Genomic DNA, 19,436 nt, shown 5'->3' with positions numbered 1-19,436 from the left:
TCCACGGCCTTCTGGGAGCCCATATTTCCAGCGGCACTGATTCGGCACCGCAACACTCCGCACCGTCGCCCGCGTTGCCGGACAACACGGCGGCTGGGAGGCAGCTCGCCGGCGCTATGCGACAAGCGCCTGGCGCACGGTGAAGGGGGAGGGCCTTCGTCAGCCGTGGACGGAACACGGATGACGACGGCTGACGGCGGCAGCGACTCGGCCCGGTGCCTCGAGAGGACGAGCGGCCGGAGGATTGGCGAGCGGCGTGCGCGTCGCAAACGATTCTCCAGCGAGTGGTGAGGATCGGCACACCGGAGGAGCGCCGTTGGGCCCGGCGGGGGAGCTGACGGGGCTGCATCAACCCCCCCCCCAGCCCCCGCCTCCTCCTGGGTACGGCGCCTCCCGGCTCGTTCGAGCGCGGCGGTCGTGGAGCTCGGGGGAACAATTTGCCCAATGAAAATAAAGACAACGCTGACAATCATCATCATAATAATTGTGAACGTGAGGTCGTTAGCAAATGTGTGAAGTGCCCGCTATTAGCTATCGCGGCCATCTCGTGCAATCTTCACTTGCGCGTGCTGCACTCGCATTACGGGGAGAGAACCACTTGGGATGCTCGAAGTTGTTTTTTTCGTCTCACTCTGTACCCAGCGCCTCACTTGCGCAGTCCTTAATGAGCTGCCGCATTGAACCCGGCGACCCGAGTTGGATTTCCACCCACCGTGATCGGTGGGTGGCGAGTGAGTTGTTAACCGGTCCTGACCCCTTCAGCGCGGTGAAGTACGGTCCAACGACCCCCCGCCCGTGACCGACATGGCGTGGGGAGGCCATCATCCAGCAGTGGATTGACAAGGAGGCTGCTCGCATGAGTGTGCCGAGAGGTCCATCTAATCCAGCAGCACGCCAGACAGGGCACGACCGCCGTGGAGACGGAACGGCGGGATGCGGATTGCGGTGCCGTGGGGAGACCGTAGGCAGTGGCGAGGATGACCTTCATCCAGCAGTGGACAGAACAATCGCTGCTGACGACTTGGGCCAGTGTCTGCAGGGCAACGATCGACTGTTGACTCCCAACCTGGAGAGGCGATGGGCCTGAGTCCAATCCCTGACATGGACTCAAACTCATCGCCTTCACATTGCGAGTTCTTTGCTATAGCCACGGTGTTGCTCAGAAAGAGTTTATAGGTATGTGTGTGTGCCTCTCCACAGTCCCGCGCTGCTAAGGGAATAGACAGACGGTTCTTCATTTGTCCACGCCACAGTTTGTATGAAGTGCTTTCCTGAGTCACGGCACTGTAAAATGTTATTATCTAGATGGTCCTCATCTTCTGATAGATTCCTCTCTTACTCTGCTGTGAAACAGAGACACTATCCATTCTGACCACAAGTATTGTGGTGAATGCAGACACGATCCCTTGTAAAAGGTTTCAGTTTGGTGTTGTAACATCTCCATACCTGTTTCGTTGCCAGAAAAAAAGGGCAAAACCTATTCTCATATAAACATTGTGTCAGTATATAAGCGATGTTTCTAAAACACTGCGTTTTGCGATTACGATTCAATCAGAAATATTGACGGCGACAAGGCACACAGAACGGAATCTAAGACTTTTCACGAATGATCATCGCAGAGACGTGCGCTTGAATTCACACCGAGAGTCGGAAATAGGAGCACGTGTCTCAGTCAACAGAAACGCAACTCAGAGACGTGAATGTTCATCGTGGCCAGAATGGATGTACGTTGAAGGCGCGGCAGAAGGGCGACAAGCAAAACACAAACGCGCACACACAAAGCAGTTCTAAAGAACTGGATGACGTCCAATGGTCAAGACTGGCGACGGAACGGCAGCCTAAGGAGTAAACGTGCACGAGCGCGCGACCACCGCGGAGATGGAGCGATGAGATCCGGCTCGCGCCTAGGAGCGAGACGAGTTGCGTGGCGTCGCCGGGACCACGTGGTACGGCCAGAGAGCGTGCGGGTTCCTCGCACGGTTCGTGAACTGTGATGCGGGGGCGCGGTTTAGTTCCACGTGCGTCAATCGACTGCAGGTTTTGCTCTAAATGCTCGATTCTGTTCGTGAAGCACTGCCGAGGATGTCTCACGGAACTCCCAGGCGTCACACCACGACGACGTTGCCCAATTACTCGCGGTCCCTGCGTTTGTCTGTGTGAGCCGTGTCCCTGTCGGGAGAGGGGAATGCCCCGTCGATGGGCGTCGTCACCATCCACGGGCAACGCCGCGTGTCTTTGTCGTCGTCGGCGCGAGGTCGCTCATCGAATGTGGGAAATGAGATAATCGGCTTCATCCGTGGATGAGCTGCGATACCCCCACCCCCCCCGGATCAACGCTTCCCGGCAAATGAGGGAAAACATTTCATTCGGTTTTCGACTTTATCGTGCTCATCAGCACCACGGGAGGTCCCAATGTAATGGGGGTTGTAGCTCATGACCAAAGCACCCAGAATGCACCAGATTCTGTCCTACCTCAGAAGCTAAGCAGGTTCGAACCTGGATAAGTAAGACTAACGCACTCAAATTACAGACTTTCTAAAACTAAACTGTGTTCGATGTTACCAGGTGAAGTCCACTGAGCTACGTAGCTCTTTGTCAGAAGTGCCTTGGCCACAAATGATAGCGCAACGAAGTAGCTCATCACGTGGAACTTTATAGCAACCAAATACTCTGAACGCTCGTTTCTAAATGTGGGGCCAGAAAAATCCACGCGACCACGGGTGAGAGAGACACGCACACTCCAAATATACAGCAGGCGTCAGGGTCGGGATCGAACCCACGACCTCCTGCACACCAGGCGAGGGAGTTGACATCTCGTCACCGCGGCCTTCGACCACCTGCAGCGACTCGCACGCCGGCCCGTGCTCACCGGGCCGGCCGGCCCCTTCCAACGGCTAAGAGGCCGGATTGAGTTCATTACATTCGAGACGGTTACATCGTCATTAGCGGGTTGCTGCTGACCACAGAGAGATGGGGTGGATGGGAACACCCACGGTCTCGCGCGCGCGGCACGCACACACGTACACCACGTGCACACACGCGCACGCGTACACCACACGCACACACGCATACACCACACGCACACACACGCACACCACACGCACACACGCGCACACCCGCGACATCCTCCCGTCAGCGTAATTGCTCACAGCCTCCGCATTTTGTTTTACGAGTGAATTTTTTTGGCAGGGGCGAAAAGTCAGAACCTCAGAGGTCTTCAGATGGAGTGATTCACTCTCCACTATCCGGTGGAGTGATTCACTCTCTCTCTCTCTCCTCGCTCTCAAATTCCTTGCCCATTGATCCATCCTCTCCCTCTCTGTCTCGCTGTCCCTCTCGCCCCATGTCCATCTGCGTCTGTCTCTGTCGCTCTCTCTGTGGGCGTGCCTCCACGTGTGGCGGTGCGAACGGTGGCTTGTCTCTCTCCCCCCCCCCCCCGTCTCTGCATGTCCGTGCATCATCTCCGTGTCTCTCTGCTGTTGTCCACCGAGCTCTCTCTCTCTCTTCGTACAGGTCTTTCTCCCTTTGTCTCCCCGTGACGCTCTCTCTATGCATTTCTGCCCGTCTCTAAATGTGTCCGTCTGTCTAACGCACATCTCGTTACAGTTTTGTACATATCTGACTGTCTCCGTCTGTCCGTGTTCCTGTTTGCCTGCCGGTCCGTCTTTCTCTCCTTTTGTCAGCCTGCCCTGCGCGTCTCTCCGTGTGCCTGCCCGTTCTGCCCATCTCCGTGCTTCCGTCTCCCTCCCCTCCGCTCCCCGTGGTCTGTTTGTCATCGCTTCTCACCAAGCGCGCTAGGAAGCGAGCCACAACGCAGAGCCAAGTCTCCCTTCTGGTATTAATTATCCAAAAGGGCTCCGCAGTGGGGGCGAAATAATGGGCAGCTTCCACGGGACTGTCAAAAGCGCAACGATCCCGGCCCAAAGAAACATTCCTGCGCCTCTCAACAACAACAACAGCAGCAGCAGCAACAACAGCGACGATACATTCCACTTGACGGGGACATTTTCACAGATTTCCGCCGTTGATAACGAGAAGGCGGAGGAGGAGTGCGAGGAGGAGTGAGCGGTCTCCTGGTCGTGAGCGCTGTCAATAAACGGCGCCACCCCCCGTCCTTACCATCCCCTGGGACGTAACTCTCGAAATGAGGACCCAAAGAATCCCGATTCGAGATTGCGCCTTGTTGTTTTCGTGGCGCCGTGAGACCGACGGAGGCTCCGGAGTTGGGGGCGACCCCCTTCGTCGATTGACGCTGAAACAAACCGGCAAGCGAATTGTAACGGACGGCCACTGTGTGGGGGGGGGGGGGGCTCGGATTCCTGTGACCTCTTTGGGAGCCGTATCCTTAGTGATCCTTAGTGACCCCTGTACAGGGTGGGGGGGTGGGGGGCAGCACGGCAGGTGGGTTGTGGTCGACTTGTACTTGGCGAGCGCATTCGGAGCGTTGTCTCCTTCGTAGCGTGTGGGGGGCGCGTGGGGGGCGCGTGGGGGGCGCGGGGTGGGGGGGGGGCGTTCTCCCTCCCGGGCACTCGGGGTTTCCTCCTGCACGGCTCGAAGATCCACAGAGAAGGATCCGAGGAGGATCCGAATGGAAATCCGTCACGGGAACCCTACCAAGGCTTTCCAGAGCAAATAAGAGGAATGGACAGACTGACCCCCCCCTCACCGCCATTAAAATGCGGAATTTGCAACTGGCTCGGGTTCACCGCTGCTCTGTGATTGTTTGAGAGAGAAAAAAAATCTGACTTAGAATGTGGGAAGAAAACACAAGAAACGGCTCAAACGGTGGATGTTTTGAGTGCAGCTAACCCTTATTTACGTAAGATGCTGCTATTTGTTTTATATTTTAATATCCGACTGCTGGCCCATTGCTGTCGGCCAAGACTGGCATTCAAACAATCCGGGATTAGCGCTCGCAGCAGCCAAAAGGAATGAAGCGCATGAAAGGGAGGAGGGAACGAGGCGCCAAAGGGGGGGGGGGAGGGGGGTGAGAGAGAAAGAGAGAGGAGTTCAAAACACGTCGATGAATCAGAGGCAATGCCCCGGGTCGCAGTTGCGGACATTTTTCAATCTGTCCTCGTGGGTGCTCGATCTCAAACGGCGTCGAGATTCAAGTGACGATATCAGACGCAGAGACAGCGGCGGCGAGCGGCGCTCGTAACTCAGCCGCCGCCGCCAACAACGTCGGAAGTTCGCCAGCGGCTGGCGGCGCTGTTGGCCACGTACAGTGCGAAAGAAGTTCAACTTACACACAGACACACGCAACTTCCCAGCGCCCTCTCCCCCGCCCGCTTTGTGGCAAGCGACGATGTTGTCTTCTCCGACTCGGCGCATCGTCCGAGCCAAGGTTTTGATTTAGAAGGGAAAAAATTGAGGAACGACTTTGGGCCGAAGCCGTCGAATTCTCCTCGCAGCGGGAACCGGGAAACGGGCCCCCCACCGCCCGGCCACAGCACCGTGGAATGTCCACGCCGAGAGGAGCCCTGTCAGCGCGCAGACGCTTAGGCGACGAACGCTGCCGCCCTCCCCCCTCTCGCCCCCCCCTGCCCCCCCACTGCCCGCGACACCCTCAGCCGCGGGGAGCGGCGGTTTAGCTTTTTAAACAACTCGGAGGCGGATTCCATTTAGTCGGCCGCTTAATGCAAATGTGTCGTTTTCAGCTGTCGGCTCTGCAGGCCACACGGGCTTTCGTTTGTTTGGGTAAGCGGCGGTTTTCTTTTTGGGGGGTGGATGGGTGTGGGAAGAGCCCCATTGACGCCCACCCAGACGGCGCTTTGCTTGTGAAGGCTCTTTTCTCTCGCACTCTCTCTCAGACGGACGTCCAGCGCTAAAGCGCCATCTACAAAGACGCCCCTGTGTTGTGCCGTGTCTCTCTGTGTGTGTGCGTGGGGAGGCGGCGGGGGGGTCATTTAGCCTCCAAGATATGGGACCCACATCTTCCTTTTGTGGATGGTTGGGGTGGCACAGGATGAAGGGGTCAGGGCAAAGGCAGGGGGTTAAGGTTTGAGATGTGGTTAAGGGCTGTGGGCCACAGGAATCGGGTTAGAAATGGGGTCAAGGGTTAGGATTATGGCCTGAGGTGTGGGATGGGGACGTCGGGGAGGGTTAAGAACTGTGGGATTAAGATTTCAGATGAGGGTTTAGCGATCAGGATGGAATCAAGAATACAGTTAAGAGGCGGCGCTGGGTTTAGGATAAGACTAAGGAATTGGTTAGGGGATCAGGTGTAAGATTAGTACCGAGATAGGGTCATGAAGGGCGTTGTTGAGGCCATTACGTGCCCATATCACTCAAAATTGGATGAACTTGGAGTGTGTTTGTGATGTGAAATGAGAAATGAAACCTCTTGACCCGCGCTCTCTGTGAGCAAGTCTTGGCCGCAACGCCTGTGCAACAGCGCAGCTACAACGGGCACGCGGAATTAAAATAAAAACTGTTTAAATAAATGCGTGAATACCGTCAATGAAATGCGCTCAGGGCGACGTGCGGTCGATTCCGTGTGACGAGACTCTGGCGAGCGTTTTGCTCCGTTGTCGCCGCATTATTAACCATCACCCAAAGCCGGCACTCTAAATTCCTGGCGTCGTGCGGATTCGGCGCAAGAGCCCGAGGGGAGAGGGGGCAGCCCACCAAGGTGAGTCGACGCCGAGTCGAGAGGGAGGGAGGGAGGGAGAGAGGGAGGGAGGGCCGTCAACGTGAGATGGCCGAGCGGGGCCGCTCCGCACGTCACACCCGCCGGGCTGCACCTGAGCGACACGGCGCAGCCGCTACGACGGACGAGGTCGGGCGCGCGAACGTTTGCCAACGTAGAAGAGTGGACCAAATACCCTGTCAGAAGGGGGGCTCGCTCTACGGAGGTCGCGCTGGCGGGGCGGGGGGGGGGGGGCTCTCTCGGCCGGCAGGACAGGGGCGTGCGACGGCCATCGCAGGGGCGGCGCCTTTTTAGCGCTCGTGGCCGTGACCGTTGATGGCTCTGGGAGTCGCTGCGTGCGCAGGCAACGGGTGGGCGAGCACGAACAAAGTGTCCACCGCTGTGAGTCTGGGGACAGGCGCCGTGAGTCTGGGGACAGGCGCTGCGAGTCTGGGAACAGGCGCCGTGAGTCTGGGGACAGGCGCCGTGAGTCTGGGGAGAGGCACTACGAGCCGTGAAGGAGTTTGTGTAAAATCTGCCTCGGTCCTCTTGCAGAGTCAGCAAGGCGATGAACGACTCCTACTCGCCCAGTCCGGGAGAGGTCTCCGCGTGGCGAGCGTCGCGGCGAAGTCGTCCTCACCCTGAACATCTCCTCCCCCTTTAATCCCTCTCCCCCTAATGCGTCTGCAAGGTCGATGCGAGCGCGGTTCAATAAATCAAACGTTGGTTTTATTTAAACCAGGTGAGGGTCGGTCGATTCGACTAAAACCCCCTCCCCTACTCCTCCTCGGCGAGATGACGAGATCACAGGCCTCCGTAGCAGAGCGGGGCGGCAAATTCTCGCGCAGACGATTCATCACGAGCTGCGCGAAGCGCGGTGGGAAGAGGACGGAGGAATGGGGCGGGGGGGGGGGTGCATAAAAAATAAACGAGTGGGGAATTATGTCAAGCGTAAAAAATTACATGAAAAGCCAATATCTTGGCTGAACCAATTTGGCTGCTCTGCCAGTGGCTCGTTGGTTTTGGGCTGCTTATACGCCAGCAATCGTCACCTACTTCTGAAGTGCGGCAACGAGTTACACCCGTGAGTCTTTTTGTTGTTGCTGGGACTGAAGTATACTTCACATCGACCTGGCTTCCACGTCCACGGCGCTTGTCAAATGCCGGGAATGTTAAGACGGCGACCAAAGCTCCGCACTCTGGTGGCGGCGCGGTCAAAGGCTGTACCCATCAAGTGAACCGCCCAGACAAAGCAATCAACACAGCATTCATTCTGACCGCGGTCGAGGTTTAAACTATGACATACCCACCTTGATGAAGACGTACTCTCATCCACAGCCGCGCAGGAATCGAAGGTCTCCTCCACAAAATTGTAATCCCCGTCTACACCAAACCCCACTGATTCCCAACGACTGTTAGGTGATCCCTATTCAACATTCGGTCCATTGATAATGAAACACTGATCATATTAATGATATTCTTGTGGAGAGGACTACGTACATTCTCTGCCTGACTGGAACGTGGCATTCGCCATCAGATATTGGTCCATTTTCTTGAATCGGTTCCTCCACGGTTTACCACTTATTTGAATGTGCGCGGCCATCATGTTGGGGTGGTGGTGTGGTTGCGATTGCTAAATCTCATTTCAAATTCCGATTTCAAGCTTTTGTGACTGCAGGGATTCATCTTCTTGGTTCTTTCGGTAAAGTCACGTAGAAGGGAAATAATAAAATAATAAAAATTCAATTGAGAATTGTATTTTATTATGTTTTTATTTTATTTTTGTTATTTCCCTTCTACGTGACTTTACCGAAAGAACCAAGAAGATAATTTCAAATTCGTGAATATGAAACTGTCCAGCTGCACCCATCTTCACTTATCATCCTTTCCGCATCTGAAACTGTGTATATTCTACCACCCACCTAAGGCTCATTGTGGCTTTATGTAAGACTTCACAGATTACGTATCACGGCTCACTGTCTTCTGCTCTGGTAATATAATTGTTGGTGCTTTCAATTTACATTTAGATAACCCGAGAGATCCTTCTACATCTGCATTCTGTCCATTCTTGGTACCCTTGGACCGACTCAATCTATTTATTCTCCTACTCATTCGAAAGGCAATATCTTAGATCTGGTAATGTCAAACAACATTGCAATTACTGTTTCCTTAATCTCCTCTGTGGTTCACAGTGACCACTACCGCATTGATCTCTCTGCCTGCCTTACAAATCCTCCACCTGATGTCACCACCTTTTCTTATAGGTCTTATCATCATATCTCACCTGCTCGAGTCTCTTCGCACATTCTTGATTTTTTTAAATCCGACTTTCCTTACTCCTGATGTACCTTCTGTGAACCACTATAATCAACCATTATCAGAAGTAGTTAACAATATGTATCCTTTCACAAAACTATTTAGTCGACACACTCTTCTTCAACTCCGTGGTACACAACTCATGTGCATGATCAACGAAACAGCTGGACGTTGCTTAGAGAGGCAGTGGAGATAAACTGGTCTTGACGTTCATTTACAGATCTGGAACAATCACTTGCAAGCATAGCATATATTGCTTATCAAAGCCAAAACTGACGATTAAAGCCAAAACTGACGATTATTCTAGGCTTGTCAACGAAGCCGAGGGAGACTTCACTAAATTATACGAAACAATTAATTACCTTCTCTATCATGAAAAATAAATCCTTTCATTGCATCTACATCGGTGGTTCAATGGGAGAAATGTATTTCTTATTTCTATCAAAAAGTACAAAATATTAGATCATCAGTCATAACCCCGTCTGTGTCATCTTGTGCTTTGAGGCCTTCATCTATCCATCCCTGTCTGGACCTTCCACCGTTAGTTTCTGCAAGGACATTGTTAACATTATTCACAAACTTTACAAAAGAAAACACCGTCACCATCGATACCATTGCCTTCTGGATTGATCATTCCATGTTCAGCAATTTTAATTCCATTTCTTACAAAAACTATTCATGAATCTCCACGCTCTTGAGTGTTAGAATCAGAACTCAAAAATCCATCCCTTGATCCTGATATATTCGCTGGCAAATATATTTCTTTTTTTTGTTAACACAATAAGAAACGAGATGAAACGTCGTCTTGCAGAGAAAATAAATCCGTAATGAACAAAATCTGCCATATTATTCTCATCAGCTGTAATTTCCCCAGCGGGATGGCTTTGTCATTAAAATTTAATTTACTCCAAAATCGCCTGCCAGCGACGGCGCCAAGGGTTGATGTTGATCATCTGGTTCATCATAAATGCAAATTACTGGCGAAACGTCGTACTCAGATTGTAAATGTTGTGGTTTGGCTCTCCAACACACCGGTGTGCTGTACTAGTGACGAATGGGCACGTTCTGTTTACGTGACAACCCTTACTAGTTGGCTGTGTCGGGTGGTGGTGGGTTTTAACGACACATTTATGTATTTACGCGAACTGAAAAAAAACCTATTATGGATGATATTGGTCACGAAAGCCTGCTACGTGTTAAAATGCAAAAATGTCTCAGCGTGGCAAGGAAAAACGTTAAAACCCGCCGTGAAAGACCAAAACAGAAAACCCTTCCCATCACCTCTTGGGGAAAAAACCTGAAACTAGATTCATGCAGATCGGCCAAACGCCAGCACGTGCGGTGTTTGTGCGCGTGTGCGTGCAGCCCCTATGGCAACTAGAAACGCACGGAAACTCCACAAATTGCACACACATGCGTTTTTACTTTACGAACCTTGAACTTCTTTCGCACTGCGCGTAGCCGACCGCGCTAATCGGAGGTGCGGGAGGGGTGAAGGATGACGAGCTCGACACAGAAGAGCAGGGGTCCACTGTTCGGTTCTTTACAGAATGGACAATCGAGCTTGGGGCACTCAGCAATGGGGCACACGCATCGTGCCGTCAGGAAGGGGGGCCTGTGGCACTCTGCTGTGCAGTGCGGAGCTCCCCTTTGAAGGGCAGCGGTGTATTGACCAATGTGTTGAGTTTTGTTGTTGTTGTGTTTTTTGTTGTTGTATTAATTGTTGTTGTTGTGTTTTTGTTGTTGTATTAATTGTTGTTGTTTTGTTTTTTGTTGTTGTATTAATTGTTGTTGTTGTGTTTTTTGTTGTTGTATTAATTGTTGTTGTTGTGTTTTTTGTTGTTGTATTAATTGTTGTTGTTGTGTTTTTTGTTGTTGTATTAATTGTTGTTGTTGTGTTTTTTGTTGCTGTATTAATTGTTGTTGTTGTTGTTGTTGTTGTGTTTTTGTTTGTTGTGCACCACTGCCAGTACAGCATCGCCACACGATGTGTTCAATAATAATAATGTAGTTCTCTAATGATGATGCCACAGAGGTTGATTGCTGGCCAAGTCAAACATAAGAACTCGTCATGCCCCGGGGGAGACTTACAGATTAACCACGACAACCCCGGGATCACCACAAGCAGAGGTGGCGGCAACCCTCGAGACAGCCCCCCCCCCGTCCCCAATGAAAGTTTAAATCCGTGGCAGCGCCACGCCACCGATGGACTCGGCGCCCTCCCGAAGGGCACGTGGAGTGGACATCGCGTCAACAACGGGGTCAGCAGCAGCACGAGGCAAAGGCGCAACCCTGCAATTGCCCACTCCCGCCACTGCTGGCGGGAGGCCCGCCACGAGAGCGAGCTCCGCAGAGGCCCTCTGGAGGGGTGTTTTGGTCTACTCTTCCACGCTGCCCAGTTGTCTTGGACGAGGCGGGAGTGCCCACACTTTACCCCACCGCGTGCGACCGGCCGAGTGACCAACTACGGTGGGGGGGGGGGGGGGTTCAGCTGCCACGCCAGGAGGTCGCGTCGAAGCGGCGACCTCTGGATCGCGACTCCGGCTCGTCGCTCGTGACGCCGCGGGAGCGCGCGGGGCAGACGCGTTGACGACGTGCGGCTTGCCCAACAACACGGACGCTCTCGGTGGCTGGCAGCCGCCGTGAGGACGTAAGGCGGCGCCCCGTGTCACTGCTCCCCATCTGCCCTTTGACAAATATCACGCTCGCAGTGACACTAACGATGCAGATTGCGCATTATTCACTTGGGCACGTGCGCGACCCCTCCGCCCTGCAATTCACGAAACGTTCACGTGGCCTCCGACCGAATCGGCCCCAACGCTGACGATCGTCGGCAGGGCGCAGAAGGCGAGCACGGACGAGGCGTGGGTGCCCTCACCTATGCGGGCGCTACCGTTGACCTGGACCCGCCTGGGTGTAGCATCCGAGACGTGGTGGCGCCGTGTTGGAGGTTACCCACGATGGACTGCGTCGTGTTGAAGGGGCCTTGAACTGACTGGGGAATATATTCGAGTCTGGTCTGTGCTAAAGGTGGCGACCTTACCACAGGCAGTCCTGTAACCTTGGGGTGGTTAGAGGAGTGTGCCCCCACCTCTACACCGTCCCCCATGCTGAATTCTCAGCCCCCCTCATCCTAAATGCTTATAGTTAAGTGAAAAATGTCGGTACGATATTCAACTCCCTCGCCTGGTATACAGGAGGTCGTGGGTTCGATCCCGACCCTGACAGCTGCTGTGTATTTGGAGTTTCCGTGTCTCTCTCCCCGTGGTCACGTGGATTTTTCTCCGGGTCCTCCGGTTTTTCCCTCCACATTTAGAATTAACATCACGCGTTCAAGAGTATTTGGCTGCTATACATTTCCACACGATGATAAGCCAGCCACTTTGTGGTGGGCAGGTCACTTCTAAAAGACACAGCGAAATAGCTCAGTGGGCCTTACCTGGTAAAATAAAAAATAGTTTACAGTTTTAACGGCAGTGGTGGCCTTTCTTCACGCACACATCGCGATCGGGGAGTATCGTGAAAAACTCCACGAGATTCGCCGCCGCTTTGCCTCCATCACGCTTGGACCGCAGGCGCCCGCCCGCCCGCGCTATAAACTTGACCGCGCTTTTCCGAGAGGCAGACGTAACAAGGGGAACGATTAACTGCGCGAGAGATATCGGACGCCAATGCATCTTGCTCGGCAACTAACCCCAAATCTGACCCGCCCGCCCGCCCCCACCCACCACCACCACCACCACCGCCACCCAGGTGTGTCAGATTTGTGACTCCCTGGAGTCATGCCTCCTGCGAAAATCGAAGGGGGCAGCGTAAAATGTGCAAAACCACGCCGGACTCAAGCCATTGCCACTAGCGGTCACTGGCCACTCGCTATCAATCAATCAATCAAGTGGTCGATCGATCGGTGGAGCAGTGAGCCCTTTCTTCACTAGCAGGGGACAGCACGGTGAGATTTATTGACCACTCCTGCCATTTATTTTTTCTCCCTTGGCTCCAAGTCTCCTAAATGCAGCATTTAGTGCAAACCCCACATCCGAGTTGTAACAAAGGGTTTCACAGCCAAATGTTACAATTCACAGAGTATGATTTCTGGGTCGGGCCACGGAACGATCCGGCCACATTTTGGCGTCGTTAAAACCCCACCAACCTGACACGATGTGCTTGGATGCGTTCGATGGTGGAGGGTGTCAACAACACACATTTTGTCAGATCACTACGTGACCTGACTCAAGAAGTATACTATGAATAATAGTAATAGTAGTAGCGAAATAACTGATGACCCTTTTGTCAAAGTACTGCTGGATGAAAGTCTCCACATGCCATGTCGGTCACGGGTGTTGCTGGGACCACACTGCACCGCGCTGGTCGCTACGAGTTGGTGAAGTGGGGTGAGGGGGAACCCAGAGCTGCTTCAGGTATCTCACTCGCCGCTAATATTTCGCCGTCGGCAAGAATTGACAATCGGCACTGCAGCGATGCACTGCACACGTCGGGGCGGTGACAGCCCCAGCGGTAGCGCCGGTCGCCGCGTGTTGCCGAGCGTCACGGTTCGAATCCGGCGGCCCGCCCTGGTTATTGCTGCCACTGCAGTGACCTTTAAAAAGCGTGCATCTTGTGCCACGCGGTGGACGGTAAAGGTCGTGCGACGTCGTGTGTAAGTAGCAGGCCGCTGTGTGCGCGCTGACGTCCTGGTCCTAATTGGAAGAATTATACCGCAAGTCACTCAATTAGCATCGCACTCGGCAATCGTCGCCCCCTACTTACTGCGAAAACCTGGCAGGACCCTCCTGAAAAAGAGACGTGAGGCTCACTGTGGTTGCCCTGGGCAAACGAGCGTCGTAGTAGTATAGTAGTAGTAAGAGAGTGTGTGTGCTAAATAGTTAACAATGTGTAGTAGTAGTAGCAATAAGAGAGTGTGCGTGCTAAATAGTTAACAATGTGTAGTAGTAGTATCAATAAGAGAGTGTGCGTGCTAAATAGTTAACAATGTGTAGTAGTAGTATCAATAAGAGAGTGTGCGTGCTAAATAGTTAACAATGTGTAGTAGTAGTATCAATAAGAGAGTGTGCGTGCTAAATAGTTAACAATGTGTAGTAGTAGTATCAATAAGAGAGTGTGCGTGCTAAATAGTTAACAATGTGTAGTAGTAGTAGCAATAAGAGAGTGTGCGTGCTAAATAGTTAACAATGTGTAGTAGTAGTATCAATAAGAGAGTGTGCGTGCTAAATAGTTAACAATGTGTAGTAGTAGTATCAATAAGAGAGTGTGCGTGCTAAATAGTTAACAATATGTAGTAGTAGTAGTAAGAGAGTGTGTGTGCTAAATAGTTAACAATGTGTAGTAGTAGTAGCAATAAGAGAGTGTGCGTGCCAGAGGTGTGGACTCGAGTCATGTGACTTGGACTCGAGTCAGACTCGAGTCATGAATTTGATGACTTGCGACTCGACTTGGACTTGCATAACAATGACTTTGTCCCACCTATGAGATGTGGACTCGAGTCATGTGACTTGGACTCGAGTCAGACTCGAGTCATGAATTTGATGACTTGTGACTCGACTTGGACTTGCATAACAATGACTTTGTCCCACCTCTGGTGCGTGCTAAATAGTTAACAATTTTCTCGAGGAATGCATCGTCTGTAATTTGACAGCGGATCATAATATGCCAAGTATACCCCAGACAATTATGAAAAGCAGATTGTAATTAAAATAAAATAAAGAAGCGAACGAGAACAGGATGGAAGTGGTGGTTGTTGTTGTTGTTGTTTTCACGAGAAAAATGTTATCGGCGTATTCCAATGTCGTGCGTATTCCAACGCACACAGCGAGGCGTGCGCGCGTGTCCACGTCTCATTGACGCGTCGACTAACCCCAGCTCCGGCTGCGGCGTACGGCTCGGAAGGCGCGCGACGTGGGGCACAGAACACGGAGCTCGCGCGAATTCCGTGTTCTGCACCGAGAGAAAGAGAAAGAGGGGAAAACCAAAAAGGCAAAACCCGGAGGCGCCACGCTGCCAAGGGCGGCAAGCCGTCGTGGGCAGACCACGTCTACGTCGAGGGAGCGATGGCCTGTGGACGAGACCGGCGATGGAATGGCAGCCAAAGGACGGATGGGGGGGGATGAGTCGTGTGCGGAAACGCGGACGTCGCGGTGGGAATTCGTCGGGACTGATGGCCGCTTCGCGAGGTGACGGCACCGACGATGCTGACGACGGTGGTGGCGGTGGTGGAGACGCGCAGTGGGCACGCGCCTCATGCAAGTTTCAAGCGACGAGACGCCGACGCGGCGTGCTCGTGTCAACGACTCTGTTACCCGTGAACAACTCCCGTGAACAACTCTCGTGAACAACTCCCGTGAACAACTCCCGTGAACAACTCTCGTGAACAACTCTCGTGAACAACTCCCGTGAACACTGCCCGTGAACAATTCCCGTGAACAACTTCCGTGAACAACTCCCGTGAACAACTCCCGTGAACAACTCTCGTGAACAACTCCCGTGAACAACTCCCGTGAACACCGCCCGTGAACAATTCCCGTGAACAACTCCCGTGAACACAGCCCGTGAACACAGCCCGTGAACAACTCCCGTGAACAACTCCCGTGAACAACTCCCGTGAACAACTCCCGTGAACAATTCCCGTGAACAACTCCCGTGAACAACTCCCGTGAACACCGCCCATGAACAACTCCCGTGAACACCGCCCATGAACAACTCCCGTGAACACAGCCCATGAACAACTCCCGTGAACACAGCCCGTGAACAACTCCCGTGAACACCGCCCGTGAACAATTCCCGTGAACAACTCCCGTGAACACAGCCCGTGAACACAGCCCGTGAACAACTCCCGTGAACAACTCCCATGAACAACTCCCGTGAACAATTCCCGTGAACAACTCCCGTGAACAACTCCCGTGAACACCGCCCATGAACAACTCCCGTGAACACAGCCCATGAACAACTCCCGTGAACACAGCCCATGAACAACTCCCGTGAACAACTCCCGTGAACACAGCCCATGAACAACTCCCGTGAACACCACCTGTGAACAACTCCCATGAACAACTCCCGTGAACAACTCCCGTGAACACAGCCCGTGAACAACTCCCGTGAACAACTCCCGTGAACACAGCCCATGAACAACTCCCGTGAACACCACCTGTGAACAACTCCCGTGAACAACTCCCGTGAACAACTCCCGCGAACAACTCCCGTGAACAACTCCCGTGAACAACTCTCGTGAACAACTCTCGTGAACAACTCCCGTGAACAACTCCCGTGAACACCGCCCGTGAACAACTCCCGTGAACAACTCCCGTGAACAACTCCCGTGAACAACTCCCGTGAACACCGCCCGTGAACAACTCCCGTGAACAACTCCCGTGAACAACTCCCGTGAACAACTCTCGTGAACAACTCCCGTGAACAACTCCCGTGAACAACTCCCGTGAACACCGCCCGTGAACGGCGCGTGCGGTGCGATCTCGAGCAGCAGCAGCAGCAGCAGTTGCCGGGCTGCGGTGCGCGCACCGCCACTTTGTGAGCCCGCCCACCTGAATTCAATTCCCGGCCACGGCGGCAATCAGCAGTGAACAACCCGCACCCCGCCTCTCACCAAACAACCCGCACGGACCTGCTCGGTGAAGTATGGCCACAACGACCCCTCCTCCCCTCGTGCCCGACAGGACTTGCGATTGACAAGGAGTCGTACATACATGTGTCTTGCATGTCTGCCATTGTATTTGAATCAACGACACATGTTTGGTGGGGGGTGGGGTGTATATTGGCACAGAAGTGGGGAGTCAGTGAATAGGCGGCTTATGAAGTGTTATTTATATGCTCCACGATGACGTTAATGTTTACTCTGCGTGTGTATACATATCACGTATATCACAAACCTGTCAACCCCTTGTCAGTGCCCTACCTTATTACAGGCCAACTCAGACCTTATTGGTCACCCCGTGGCCTTATAAATCTCAGCGTTCATCCTGCAAAGTCCCATCACAAGCGAGGTACACCAACAGACAAAACACATTCTTTGTGCGCGTATTGAAACGGCTGTTCGCCGTGTGGACGTGAAAACTCAATGTCCCGTGACAAGAATTCGGAATAAACCGCGTGGGTTGACAGCTGTGGTGTCATCAAGTCATTCTCTATCCACTGCTGGCTTGATGGCAGCCCCAACTCTCGCATAGACCACATTACAAAGACAAAAATCCCCCCCCCGCACGCCGCCGTGTAGCCTCAACAGACTGGAGGGGCAAGTGCTGTTAGCGAGCAGCAGCTGTGAAGGCCGGCACGGCACACGAGGGGGTGGGTGGCCAACACCACGCCCGCCCGCCTTTGTCTCCCCAGTGGCGATGTTGAGAAACCGCACTAGGTACGCAATTGAGGCTGGGTCGACCTAGGGGAGGCCCAGGACCGGTTCAGATAATCGTCACCGATATTGGCCGTGAGCGGGAATCGAACTCGGGTCGCCGGGTTCGTAGCGCAGCATAGCGCTGCCCGCTACACTGCCGCTCCCCACAGACACACACACACAGACAGACACACACACAGACACCCACACACACACAGACACAAACACACACATAGACACCCACACACAGACAGACAGACACACAGACAGACAAAGACAAAGATCCCCCATATAGCCTTGACAGACTGTAGGGGCTGTTAGCGAGCACCTATGAAGGCCGGAACGGTACACGAGGGGGTGGGTGGCCAGCACCACGCCCGACCGCCTTTGTCTCCCCAGTGCCGATGTTTACACTCAGCACCAGGTACTCATTTGAGGCTGAGTCGACCTAGGGGAGGCCCACACACAGACATACACCCACAGACACAAAGACAGACACACACATAGACCCCCACACGCCCACAGACACCCACACACAGACAGACACCCACCCACACCCACAGACACCCACACACCCACAGACACCCACACACCCACAGACACCCACACACACCCACAGACACCCACCCACCGACACCCACACACTCCACTCACCCGCCATCTCGTGGGAAGGGACCCCCCTGGCAGGGAGCCCCCGCGCCGCGTACGCTTGGCGCACCGCCCCGCAAGCCCGCGCCGAGCCCGCGGCATCCCCGGCAGCGGTCACGCCGGAGCCCCCCAGCAGCAGCAGCAGCAGTGCCGGCAGCAGCAGCAGGAGCTGACGATGCAGCAGCAGCTGATGCTGCCCGTAGCCCAGGCAAGACAGCGGCGGCGAGAGAGCCGAGTGGACGCGAGACGACATCGTCGTGGTGCCGTCTCCTCCGCGTGCGTCTCGCTGTGCCTCCTCCTCCTCGCTGGGACGGCGACTCGAGGCGCGCTGGACGTGTGGTAGCTTCCTGCCCGCCGCCGGCTGCGTGCGGCTCGCTATCCAAGTGGCTCTCCGCGAGAGCTGCCGTGCGAGGTGTCGTGCCGTGCACGCCGTGCGTGTGTGCGGGCGGAGGAACAATGATGATGCTCCCAACGGTTACTGTGTGGCCGTCGTGCGTGCGAGATGTCCACACCTCTTGCCGTACTCGAGTCACGCAAAAAAAAACACCACTCGCTCGTCGATAACACCACTCGCTCGTCGATAACACCACTCGCTCGTCGATAACACCACTCGCTCGTCGATAACACCACTCGCTCGTCGATAACACCACTCGCTCGTCGATAACACCACTCGCTCGTCGATAACCCCGCCTTAAATGGAAACAAGATATATGATAAGCGACGTTTCGGGCAAGAGCCTCTCTTTGTAGTCGCACTCGACAGCACGCGCGTGTCCGCTGCGGGCTTGGCTCCCTCCCTTTGTGGACTCAATTAAGGCGGATCGCTCCGTGCCTCTGCTCTGAATGTCGCGCTCACACGGATCGCCGATAGCTCGAATCACACTTTCCCACCCACTTCGCATCTCCCTCCCTCCCTTTGGTTCCTCTCCCCCCCCTGCCCCCCCCCCCTGCACTCTCCTCTGCGTGGGCACAGCGGCCCCTGTGCTCGCCTTGACGCAAGGTCCGATGAGACTTCTCCACTTTGCCAATTGTCCAGTTGTGTAAACCGCGACAGGGCGGTTGCTGCGTGCTCCCAGTGTATAATAATGATAATTGTTGTTGTAGAGGTGCCCGTGCTGCTGCTGCTGTGATTACACCCCGAGTCGCCGTGGCTTAATGTGCCGTTTGAACAAAGTTCGTTCTGGTTTGTCTCGCGTACATAACGCGCTGCGGATTCTTCACGTTGTTTGCCTCTGGTTCGTTTTCACATCCCCGAATCGCAGTGTCCTGTAGCTGCCACCACCGCCGCCACCACCACCACCGCCAACGACCTGAGGCTGTGGTCGTGCTCATTGTGGAACTGATTCAGCTTCGTGGGGCCTCGTCCGCCGAGATTGTAAAGTCCGAATTGCCAATTTCTCGTGCGGCCACGCGTCTCCATCGTTTGCAGCCCCCTCTGCGCCAAGCCACCGCTGGAGGATGAAGGCGACCCCCACCCCACACC

The 19,436-nt window shown here is 54.0% G+C and overlaps 1 protein-coding gene across 1 annotated transcript in view; it reads right to left on the bottom strand.

Annotated features, from left to right (window-relative positions):
* Window positions 1–18,819, bottom strand: part of LOC144732546 (glypican-6-like) — a 117,831-nt gene extending 99,012 nt beyond the window's left edge. The window contains exon 1 of the mRNA XM_078613971.1: window positions 17,961–18,819. Coding sequence (XP_078470097.1) covers window positions 17,961–18,207 — 247 coding nt within the window. The 5' untranslated portion in view covers window positions 18,208–18,819. The remainder of the gene's footprint in view (window positions 1–17,960) is intronic.
* Between the last annotated feature and the right edge of the window lie 617 nt (window positions 18,820–19,436).

Source organism: Lampetra planeri, chromosome 43 (assembly GCF_965212315.1).
Source record: "Lampetra planeri chromosome 43, kcLamPlan1.2.h2, whole genome shotgun sequence".
NCBI classification, from domain to species: domain Eukaryota; kingdom Metazoa; phylum Chordata; class Hyperoartia; order Petromyzontiformes; family Petromyzontidae; genus Lampetra; species Lampetra planeri.
Note: the sequence above shows the minus strand (reverse complement) of the source record. Positions and strands in the feature narration are given on the sequence as shown.